Genomic DNA, 12732 nt, shown 5'->3' on the forward strand with positions numbered 1-12732 from the left:
CACTTTTTCAAGGCTTTTGTTTGTGTATTTGTTTTATGTAATACATTGCACCAAATGAAACTGCCGATATTAGGCCTTTCTAAAAAATCTACAAAATGGCAAGTTCAAATGAATCAGGCTAATATAAAGCAACTTGATTCCATGCAACAACCGAAACAAAAAAGGCAAAATTCTGCTGGGCTTTAAAAAAAATTCCTAATCTAAATTTTCCTAATGGTCTTTGTGGCAGGTGTCAGAGTTGAATAAAGAAAAGGGGGGTAAAGAAAGGAAAAAAGAAACTAAGACTGGAAATGCTGTACCTTTGTTCCAGCTGCCTCATGGCTGCAGTAATTTTATTGGTTTTTTCTTCTAGTCGGGCAGTTATTTCATTTTTTTCTTTCAAATCAGCTTCAGAACCCTATTTAGAAAAACATAAAAGCTACAGTGGTTTTGATTTTTAAACCTGAATATCTATAAGCTTTGTATACCATTTTGCTATGGGATTGTTACTTTGAAATGAGCAGAGTTTATTTGTAGATTAAAATACTCCTAGATGCACCCCTATGTTCATAGCAGCACTATTCACAATAGCCAAGACATGGAAACAACCTAAATGTCCATCAACAGATGAATGGATAAGGAATATGTGGTACATATATACAATGGAATACTACTCAGCCATAAAAAAGAAAGAAATAATGCCATTTGCAGCAACATGGCTGCAACCAGAGATTATCATACTAAGTGAAGTAAGCCAGAAAGAGAAAGACAAATACCATATGATATCTCTTATATGTGGAATCTAAAATATAGCACAAATGAAACTAACTACGAAACAGAAACAGACTCACATACAGAGAACAGACCTGTTGTTGCCGAGGAGGGAGGGGGAGTGGGGGAGGGATAGACTGGGAGTTTGGGGTTAGTAGATGCAACATATTACGTATAGAATGGATAAACAACAAGGTCCTACTGTATAGCACAGGGAACTATGTTCAATATCCTGGGATAAACCATAATGGAAAAAAATATAAAAAAGAATGTATATGTGTGTATAACTGAGTCACTCTGCTATACAGCAGAAATTAACACAACATTGTAAATCAACTATACTCTAATAAAAAATAAATTAAAAATAAAATAAAATAAAATACTCCTAGATATAAAGCAGTACTACTACAACTAGTCTTCATTTAAAATGTAATAAAGGGAAAATTCCCTGGTGGTCCAGTGGTTAAGACTCTGAGCTTTCACTGCCGAGGGCGCTGGTTCAATCCCTGGTTGGGAAACTAAGCTCCCACAAGCTGTGCAGCAAGGTCAAAAAAAAAAAAAGTAATAAAGGAAAAAAAAACCTCAGCCTTCAATATTTTCAGAAGATGACGGAATAAACTCGTGTAAAATATGCTATTTTTTCAAATTAAATTGTAAAGGGCTTTTGGCAACAAGTCTACTTAACAGCAATGTCACTTTATTAGACAATTTGTAACAATTATAGTAAAGCATTTCAATCAAAATTAAATCTCTTAGGACTATACTGTGTAAAGAAGTTTACAAAAATGTCTTGCACATTTTGACTGAATTTTCCCAAAAGATTTACGCTTCATCTGTTAATCTGTCAGCATTAAGAAACAAACTCAGATAGGTAATTTTTTTGTTTGTTCTTTGACATTGCTACATTTCTTCAGCTTCCATTTAGGAAAAATGTCACTGGTTTTTACTACCGACATGGCACAATTAAAATGGGCTCATCTCTTAAAAACCGAATCTTTCATACAAACATTCATTTTCAATTTATTTATTTATCTTTATTTATTTTTTTGTCTGCATCAGGTCTTAGTTGTGGCACATGGGATCTTTCGTTGTGGCACACGGGATCTTTTGTTGCGGCACACGGGATCTTTCGTTGCAGCACGCGGGATCTTTCGTTGCAGCACGTGGGCTTCTCTCTAGTTGTGGGGTACAGGTTTTCTCTTCTCTAGTTGTGACGTGCAGGCTCCAGGGCGGATGGGCTCTGCAGTTTGCGGCACACAGGCTCTTTAGTTGAGGTGCGTTAAGTATTTGTGGCGCAAGGGCTTAGCTGCCCCACTGCATGTGGGAACCTAGTTCCCCAACCAGGGAGGGAACTGCATCTCCTGCATTGGAAGGTGGATTCTTTACTACTGGACCACCAGGGAAGTCCCTCATTTTCAATTTATATAACAAGAAGTTCCAAGAATTTAAGAACATTCCTTACCTGCAGCTTTTGATACATCTCTATGTTAATTGCTTTAACTTCCTCTAGCTGTTGTCGAAGGCCTATCAGAGTATCTTGTTTCTCATGGATATCTTTCTCTAACAACTTCATGGCAAGTTCAATCTCATGTTTCATACTAACTTGTACCGCCAGCTCATTCTCCACATCCTGCAATTCAATACAGCCTCAATTCACACACTGCTTCAGGATGTCAAAGTCAGATACACAACAGTTAATGACAACAAGAAAGTTACCATTTATTATGCAGACTACTCCTTTTGAGTTATAAGCCCCACTAAAGGGAATCAACTAGGCCCTATAAGAACATTCTAAATATTTTCAAATGCACGTTTTGTTAAATGAAAGCATTTTCCACATTATGTTGACTATCACTATTTTAATGGCTAGAGAATTATGTATTCTTATGCCTCATAAACTCAGTATTAATTTTCCTTAAAGAAATGAAGTAGTCCATATCAGTAAAGGCCAAAGATAAATCAAAAATCCCATTTCACAAACAGTTTTAATTTCTTCTCTTCAAGAATTTTACATCAGAAGGATCCTAACATTAAAGACAAAGAGCAAAAGGGATGGAAAGGCTGGCAATACTCTCTTCTTGACCTGGATTGGCTACACAGGTATTTATGTTATAATCCATCAAGCTACATATTTGTATTTTTCTGTCAGTATTTCATAATTTAGACAGGTTAAAAAATAAGTTAATTTTAAATATGACTTTACTATTTGAATATTGATATCCGAATACATCATTCTATTCTATTTTTTGTAATGCTGGTCACAATCTACTCACTTCACAAACACAGACTGTAACACAGTTTAAAAACACTGTTTAAAAAACACTGACACAATGGGAGTTTAAAGAATTTGAAGGGACTAAGGGGATCAGATCGCTATCCCACACCAAGGAAGATAAGGCTGATAGAGATTTTAAGTGGTGCTTAAGGGTAAATTATCATTTTTACTAACGTAACTGTAATGTAACCTACTTGTCTTAACTGAGATTCATCTCGAAGCTGCCTTCTGGCTTCATTGTACATTTCATCTAGCCCCTGCCTAGAATGCTTATATGTTTGAAGCTCAGTTTCCACATCTACTTTGGTAACCTAGGAAGAAAACATAAAACTTGTTATTCTATAATCACTACTATTAATTAATACAGCACAGATATATCCAGTCTATGCAAAAGTCCCCAAAAGGGCTATTTCTGATGCAAGACAATCTGTCTGCAATCTATACTTACTTCTAGGTGCTGCTGTGTTTTCATTAAAATCAATTTATTTTCACTTCGTAATTGATGATTTTCTTCTTGGAGTTTAATGATATTATTCTTTGCTATTGCTAACTAAAAATAAAACAGGGGCAAGAAAAAAAGATTTTAAACATCTTTATTTATACTTGCTTTACAGGTTATGTTCATGACTATAACAACAGAAAATAAAATTCGAAAACTTGTAAAATGTCTCTCACATCTACAGAAATTTTCATAAGAAAAATGTGCTCCTATTATCCCAAGATACCAATTAAAGAAATTATACTCTTATTTCTATTTCCTTTTGTTAGCCAGGCAAATCGTATGTTAGTAGAACCATATTGCTTATCTGATTTATAATGTCCTGAATACAAAGTGCATGAGTAAGCATATGAAGAATTATATGGTAAACAGTAAGACTGTAAAGACTTGTGTAAAGACAAAAACATCTATAAGGCAAGTTCTGCTATTACTGAAAATGTAACACAGACATTCACGATAATCAAATAGGACACCCTTGTGAAATCTGGGCATGCTGAGTAACTGACGATCACAAATACGAGACAGCTCTCACCTTCAGAGTTAAATATGAATGACTAAGTGACTTGGCTCTGAAGCCTAGAATGAAAAGAGGGATCCTAGGAAAGGAAAGCAGGAACTACTCCCCAATGTTGGCTTGCAAATAAATTCATGAACACTTGGTCAGAAATGCAACTCGAACTTCACAGTGCGCCTATTATGGTCAAGAAGAGGCACAAACTAGTGAGGAGCTCTCTTTAATGGTCCCAATCTATCAAACTATCAAATGGTCCTAAACTATCAAAATGAAAATGCAGTCATGCAAACAGTCATGTGCTTCCTGGTTTGGGAAAATTAGGCCAGTTCTAAAAGAAATATGAATTTTAATTAACATGTAAAGTAGGGTTCATAGCACTAAAACAGATTTCTTCCTCTAGCCTAAATAATTCTGAAAATGGAAAGCAATAATTCTTTTTTTTTAAATTTATTTATTTTATTTTTATTATTTATTTTTGGCTGCATTGGGTCTTCGTTGCTGCGCCGGCTTTCTCTAGTTTCGGCGAGCAGGGGCTACTCTTTGTTGTGGTGCGCGGGCTTCTCACTGCGGTGGCTTCTCTTGCTGAGGAGGACGGGCTCTAGGCTCAGGGGCTCTAGAGCGCAGGCTCAGTAGTTGTGGCGCACGGGCTTAGTTGCTCCGCGGCATGTGGGATCTTCCTGGACCAGGGCTCGAACCCGTGTCCCCTGCATGGCAGGCAGACTCTTAACCACTGAGCCACCAAGGAAGTCCGGAAAGCAATAATTCTATGGTTAGATAGATTTAAAAAAAAAAAAAAAAAAAAAAAAAAACTTATCTCAAAAGCAACTTTACAAATAGTATTAAAAAGAGATCTGAAGGAGTTCCCTGGTGGCCTAGAGGTTAGGATTCGGCACTGTCACGGCTGTGGCCCGAGTTCCATCCCTGGCTGGGGAACTGAGATCCCACAAGCTGTGCGGCGTGGCCAAAATATTTTTTTTGAAGTTTTTTTAAAAAGTTAAAAAAAAAAGAGAGCTGAGATAAATTTCTGGTTCTGCAACCACCAGACAACTACTTCGACAATGCAGGAAACCAGAGCACATGGGAGGAGTTTTACAGATGGGAGGGTGGAGAAAGAGCATACATGATCATGGAGTGATGCTTGTAAGGAAAAGTAATCTGAATAGGAGAACACGGGGGACAGGATCATTTTAATGGTAATTTCTAACTATAGGTGATACAGGTCATCCAGATTAAAAAAAGAGACTCATGGTTTATTTACAGAAGAGTTGTATGCATTTCATCTTTGGGGCTCATTTCCAGAAGTTGAGTATCTCAAACAATTCACAGATTCACCTAAGAATTTGCCGGAGAATACACGGTTTCTTTAGAACTTATGATCATCAATTACAACTATACTATAAGTATTCCATCATAATGATGAAAATGTGTTTGTGTGTGTGTGTGTGTGTGCGTGCACGCTTAATGCATTCATACTTAAAATGGAAAAGGATCACCAATACTAGGTCCATGAAAGGCAATTATCCATGGCTAGGTGACAATACCTCTTCAATCAGCTTAGTATTTGACTTTTCTAAAGAGTCAACTCTTGAATGGAGACTGCTGACTGTGCTGCTGAAATTAATAAAGAAAAAACACATTCAGAATCACACAAACTCACAACGGCAAGAAAAAGTATGTTATCCTGGACTCATCATGTTGACTGACATGCACCAACTGCCCTGTCTGAATTTTTGATTGTGGGAAATTTCATTAAGTTGGAGAACTTGATCTGACTAACAGAGCAATAAAATCTGTAGCAAAAGAATAAAATTTTCTATTAAAATTCCATTTGATACTGCTCATTATATTTTTCTGTCTTCTTAGGGTCCTTCTTACATTTAACTTATAACATTTAGGAACTAAAATTCCACACAAAGATTACTAAATATTGTTAAAACTAAATTTAAAATTATTTTAGATTTAGGATGAATTTTAAATGTCCACTTTATAATTAAGTGGCTTAATGAAGCTTGTAAATAGTGGTCTTCAACACAAGCTCCATCTGTTCGCCCTCTCCACTTTCATAATAACTTAAAGACCTCCAAAGTCACCCATGGTTTGGGAAATGTGAATATGAGACACCCAGCATCAGGTATCCAATCAGCCTGCAGCTAAGCAATCACGCGTCTTTCAAGGATAGAGTCAAAAGTCAGGTTACAGTATATGAACAAATTTGTTCTGTGCATTTTTACTTAAATCGATCAAGACTGGACATTATTGTACATTTTACTGAGTCGTTTTTCAAGGCCTGCTTGATTCTACCATCTCAAACTTTCTCTAATAAAATGAAATATGCTGTATACGTTACAGTAAAATCTATAATAGATTCAACAAATTTTATACTAGCCTCAGAAATAAGTAATGGCATATTAGTTTAACTGATGAAAAAAGAAAAATGTTTTTCTACTCATATTAAATCATTTTTAAAATACAATCATTCTTAGGTAAACAACTTGAATTTTTCACAAACAGCGCAAGGGTATCCTGATGGTGATACATAATAAGTACAGGACTAGGAGATGGAAGACCAAGTTTATAGTCCCTGCTTTTCTACTTTCTAATTGTGTCACCTTCAAAGTTGTAAAACCTTTCTGAGCTTCAGTTTCCTTATCTATAAAATCAGACAATGATATTTGCCCTACTTTTATGTGAGAATCAATAAAATAATAATCAAAAAGCACTTTTAAAAACAATAAACCCTCAACAGTTGTTTTCTTTAAGTGAAGGATAATAAGTGAGTTCTATTTTTTCTGTTTTCTATACTTTTGAAATATTCTAAATGTACAAGAACTACTTTCTAAAGAGACAAACAATAAAAAATTTAATACATAAAACATACAAAAGTAAGGTACCAGTACTGCTGTAACTCAATAATACACATAATTGAAAAGGGAATGAGAAAGCTCTTCTTAACTGAATGAAATAAACTCTATAAAGATAAACAGTTGAGTAAGAATAGTAAAGAACAGACTAGTGTAAAAAGTATGCTACCCTATGTATCTCTGGAGGCATACACAAGAACCTAGTGTATTAATTACTCCCAAAGAGGGAAACCAGATGGTTGGAGATCAGGAAGGATGGAAATTTTTCATTTTATGTTCCTTTTGAAGTTCGAACCATGTGAATATATTACCTATTCCCAAATAGTGAATAAAAATTTAAAAGTAAATAAATAAGCAGTACAAGGTTGCATTCAGATATACAATCCCAGAAATACAAATTACAAAATACACATATATATGCATATATTTCCTATGATACCAATTAAAACTCCATGATAAAAAAAAAAAAAGACACTGATAAAAGATCTTTCTTCTCTAACTTCAGAGAGAAAGCAAGAGCTACAACTTATTAGTTTCTTTTTCTAAAATGGGAAAATGTTTAACTGTATTTTCTGATTGTAATGCATGTTTATTGAGTGAAACTCAGAAAATACAGAAAAGTATAAAGAAATTTAAAAATTATTCATAATATCACCCAGAGATAGCCATTTTTGAATTATTCATCTTAGTTAATGAGAACAGTCTGTTTCTAACAATGTAGTAAATATTATTCACTATACCTGTGCTATCTGGTATGGCAGCCATAAGCCACATGTGGCTTCTCTGAATTGAAATGTGCTGTAAGTGTAAAATGCACATTGAATTTTGAAGACAGTACAACAAAATATATAAAATATCTCATATTTCATGTTTTTTATTTTTTTAATGTGGTTACTAGAAATTTTAAATTACCTTTGTGACTCACATTATATTTCTACTAGACAGAACTATACTATACTATTTTACACACAGATCTCAGAAATTCTTCCCAGATAGAGTATTCACTAACAGCTTCAATGACCAGGTGACATTGTAAGGAGAAAACTTCCACCATGGAAGATGACAGTCACACTGACACGTGAAGTCCTTTGAAGTAGGAAAAATGAATTTTTGAACCACCAAAATGATACAAACTTTCACCCTATCTAGCCTTTTTTTCTCAAGGGTAGAGGGATAAGTCTGAAATTCTATTTTTAAATGTCTCTGAAGATTCTATTTAAAAATATGACTCTCATTTTCTGCTGAAAATCAATTATTTCCAATAATTCTCTGTATTCTCAATTTCCATTCACTCTCTACCCCTCAACCCCTTTTCAAAGATGTTTAGAAAAAAGGAATTAGGGTTAAGATGACCTGAAGGGGGGGGGGAACCCTAAGACAGCATCCAAAATGTACTAAGTATCCATGTGTCCATAATACTTACTTCAGTTGTCTATTTAATTCTTCAACATAATTCTTCTGGTCTAATATGGCAGCAATTTGAACATTCCTAGAGGAGGGGAAAAAGTAGCTTTGTGCTGATTGGAAAGGTATTTACTGGGTGACCAAAAACAAAAAGAAAACACAAAAGATCTAAATCATCTAAAATTGCTGTTAAACCATAATGGTAAAACAACATTATCTTGCCTTTAAAATAAAATTCAAGAATCTTTATAATCATATAGCAGCAAGCTGTGTACTAAATAACTGTAACTTTTGTTAAATAAATTACTTGCTAATATTAAACAATACCATTAGTATGTTTTTAAATTTTTCTGCATTTATTTTTTTAAGAAATATATTTGACATATAACATTGTGTAAATTTAAGGTGTACATGTTAATATAATACATTTAATATTGTGATATGATTGCCATTATGTCTTAAAATAAACTAGCATTTGTAAGCTTATGAATAATAAGCTTTCATTTCTTTTTATCACAGAAACAGAGCTGACTATTAAAATGGGTCTCCGGGGAATTCCCTGGCAGTCCAGTGGTTAGGACTCCACACTCTCAGTGCCAAGGGTCCAGGTTTGATCCCTGGTCAGGGAACTAAAATCCCATAAGCCGTGCAGCACAACCAAAAAATAAATAAATAAAAAATAAAATGGGTCTCCGAACTACTGGTATGACCAAAAGTCATACTTCAGATTAAAACCTCCTTCTAAGTGATTTTTGCTTTGTAACCCTTGTAAATGGAAGTGAAAACAAAACAAAGCAGGAACTACACAGAATAAAAGGAAATAAAAACCACATTGCAAATAGATGGACCTCATACTGATTTGTAAAGAGCTACATATAAAATACAACATGTGAAATAACTTACGAAAATCATACCTTTCTTTATTTCCAATATCTTCTTCATTCTTTAAATACATGGAAAAATCAATCACTCCAACCTAAAGTAAATAAAGTTATTCTTATTTAGAGGGTTGAAATTCTAGAAGTACCTTTAACATACAACTGACTTTCATCCCTAATTTTTCTCTAGTGTTTAACAGCACTGTTTACAACTTAGACTAATACCTGGATCAAAGAGGAACAGTACAAACTGAAAACACTCTGCATTTGGCACTAATCATTCTCACTTACTTGTGAGTCTAAATCCTCTCCCTTTACACACAGATTAGCGTCTATCACATTCAGGCCAACCAGCAGCCCAACAATTACTGCTCCTTCTTCTTCCATCATTAGTGCATGATACTCATAGAATTCACTGTGAAAATTAAAATAATAAAAATCTTAAATTACAAATTTATTTCGAAAACTAAATTTTAAAATCTCAATACCTTATTACAAGCATGGAACCAATATAAATTAGTTTATATTGGTTGAAATTAACCTTTCTATACGCAAATAACTTAAAATTTTTGAGATTTAAATGTCTATAAAGAAAACGTAAAAGAAACAGACTGAAGGAGATTAAAGAGGAAAAGGAGTTTTGAGAGACAGAAAAGAGAAGCAAACAGAGATTTAAAAAAAAAAAAAAAAGGGGCATCATTGAGGCCTGGAATGTTTGTGACTCTCAAAAGATACAGTGACTGCTGCTGATCTGATTACGATACTTTTTAGTACAGTTGAATTTTCATCCCAGGATTTATTAAGACGCTTAGGATAAAGACTAATGTGGGGAAACGAACATAAGAAACATTTCAAGTCCATTTTCAAGTCAATGCATTTGGTATATCTACTGCAAGTGCTCTTAATAGATAAGCATTAAAGATATTTATGGATATCTAGATCCCAAAAAATGTTCAAACAAGAGACTTGTGAAAGAAATAGGACAGCCTAAAAACTAAGACTTGACAACTAATACTCAGAAAACTATTTATCACTGTCTCATGCCTTCTTCAAGAAGTCCCATGTATATTACTTAATCACCTTAATTAACCTTCAGAAGAATATCGTTGAGAAATTGAAGGTATTTAAAGCATGGTCATTCTCATTTAACAAATGGGAAAACCAAGATGTACAACTGGAGTCACAAGTAAAATAAAAAACGACCACGGACTTCCCTGGTGGTCCAGTGGTAAAGAATCCGCCTTTCAGTGCAGGGGATGAGGGTTTGATCCCTGGTCGCGGAACTAAGATCCCACGTGCCGAGGGGCAACTAAGCCCACAGGCCACAACTACTAAGCCCATGTGCCTCAACTAGAGAGCCCGCGTGCTGCAAACTACAGAGCCCACGCGCTCTGGAGCCTGCACACCACAACTACAGAGCCCACATGCTCTGGAGCTCGCATGCCATAACTACAGAGAGAAAACCCACACGCCACAACTAGAGAGAAGCCCACGCGTTGCAACAAAGAGCCTAAGCACCGCAACAAAAAAGATCCCGCATTCCACAACGAAGACCCGATGGAGCCAAAAATAAAAATAAATAAATAAATTTAAAAAAAGAAAACATCAAAAAAAAAAAAAAAAGACCAGATTCTCCAAAATATCACAGAGGCACTCTAAGAGAACAAGGGCGAATAGAGGGGCTGCCATGGGCCCACTCCCTTTGAGAACTGATATCCTTGCTTTGAAAAGTCTGTCTTAAACATTTGGCCTTCAATTTAAACTGACAGTTTAACAAGCGCCCACAATACAGTCAAAGCAGTAGTTTGGACATTCAAGATCTAAAAAGAAACCTCCTGAATTAAAGCCCCAAATTCCAATACAAATTTTTATTCATAGAATTAACTGTAATTTAGGAAAAAATGAAAACTTAGAAATATGACATATAAATTTCCACCTTGTCAGCCAATAAAAATCTTACAGTATTCATTTTTTAGGCTAGTTCTTGATCCACGTTATGTCCCCACCATGCTTTTCTATCTCATTTTGCTCCTCCTTTTATTTTATGCCATCGTAATGTATTTTACATATCCTTTCATACTATATCTTCAATCCTTTTTGGGAAACAGTATATAAATGAAATAAAAAATGAAAATGAACATGATTTAATGGTAATACCTCAAGAGATCCCTTTGAATAATTAAGCAACGCAGGTAGTCAGCCATTTTTTTTTGCATGAGGGCTAATCGAAGCCACGCTCTTGCACGACCCAGGGGGGTCCTGAAAAGCAAAACCCAACAGTCAGAAAAGAGCCTCAGTGCAAAGATTATAGACTACATCTTCTACCTTTGTTGAAGTACACATTGATAAAGAAAAAAGGCAATTTATCATGGTTTTATCTTAGTTTCTAGAGCTTCAAGTCAGCTCTTTGAGCATGCAAACCAATCCCTGGGAGCTTTTTAAGTCTCTAAGATAAATCTGCACCTACAGGACATCTAGGTATCATTTTATGCCTTGGAAAAAATGACTCTCTAAATAGTGAGGATATTTCCACAAGAAATATTTTATCAGAATAGGCTTAGCCCTCTAAATATGATTCTACAAAATGCATCAATAAAGGCAATATAATGCTCTCAAAAAATAACTGATATTATATCTGAATTTTAAAAATCATGACAAAGCTAAGAAGGTATCTAGATGCTAATTAGAAAGAATCACTGCTTGCTATTTTTCAAATGTTTCTTTTATCCAGTTGTCGTTTAAAACATTAAATCTCCTCTTTAATGTGGAGGCCTGATGGGAACAGAACTTTTAAAACGAATTTGTCTGAAAGGCTGTGAACCAGGCCATTTTGCTGGATATTAGCAGTGTCTCTGGGACAGAGGGAGCACACAGCTCTTCTTAAAACTGAAGGTATCCTGCAACCTTACCAAATACATTGATTAGTTCTAGTAGTTTTCTGGTGGCATCTTTAGGATTTTCTATGTATAGTATCATGTCATCAGCAAACAGTGACAGTTTTACTTCTTCTTTTCCAATTCGTATTCCTTTTATATCTCTTCCTTCTCTGATTGCTGTGGCTAGGACTTCCAAAACTATGTTGAATAAGAGTGGTGAGAGTGGACATCCTTGTCTTGTTACTGATCTTAGAGGAAATGCTTTCAGTTTTTCACCATTGAGAATTATGTTTACCGTGGGTTTGTCGTATATGGTTTTTATTATGTTGAGGTAGGTTCCTTCTATGCCCACTTTCTGGAGAGTTTTTATCATAAATGGGTGTTGAATTCTGTCAAAAGCTTTTTCTGCATCTATCGAGATGATCTTATGGTTAACAATGAAAGATCAGAAAGAGAAACTAAGGAAACAATAAAAGAATAAAATGCCTAGGAATAAACCTACCTAAGGAGGCAAAAGACCTGTACTCAGAAAACTATAAAACACTAATGAAAGAAATCAAAGATAACATAAACAGATGGAGAGATATACCATTCTGCTAGATTGGAAGAATCAATATTGTGAAAATGACTATACTACCCAAAGCAATCTACAGGTTCAATGCAATCCCTATCAAA

At 34.8% G+C, this 12732-nt stretch overlaps 1 protein-coding gene across 12 annotated transcripts in view; it reads right to left on the reverse strand.

The window, feature by feature from the left end:
• Positions 1-12732, reverse strand: part of RUFY2 (RUN and FYVE domain containing 2) — a 50209-nt gene that overhangs the window by 27455 nt on the left and 10022 nt on the right. For 8 of the 12 annotated variants that reach the window (XR_014249320.1, XR_014249321.1, XM_082408641.1 and 5 more), the window contains 9 exons: positions 11339-11440; positions 9473-9596; positions 9218-9279; positions 8323-8388; positions 5580-5649; positions 3474-3575; positions 3220-3336; positions 2213-2380; positions 300-397 (listed from right to left, as the gene is read on the reverse strand). Coding sequence is in view for 10 of the 12 variants with exons in the window: in XM_082408641.1 (XP_082264767.1) it covers positions 300-397; positions 2213-2380; positions 3220-3336; positions 3474-3575; positions 5580-5649; positions 8323-8388; positions 9218-9279; positions 9473-9596; positions 11339-11440 (909 nt within the window). In the remaining 2 variants the exon portion in view is untranslated. The remainder of the gene's footprint in view (positions 1-299; positions 398-2212; positions 2381-3219; positions 3337-3473; positions 3576-5579; positions 5650-8322; positions 8389-9217; positions 9280-9472; positions 9597-11338; positions 11441-12732) is intronic. The other 4 variants (XM_082408640.1, XM_082408637.1, XM_082408634.1 and 1 more) reach the window with 2 other exon arrangements.

Source organism: Balaenoptera borealis (genome assembly GCF_965194805.1).
Source record: "Balaenoptera borealis genome assembly, chromosome: 10".
Classification (NCBI taxonomy): domain Eukaryota; kingdom Metazoa; phylum Chordata; class Mammalia; order Artiodactyla; family Balaenopteridae; genus Balaenoptera; species Balaenoptera borealis.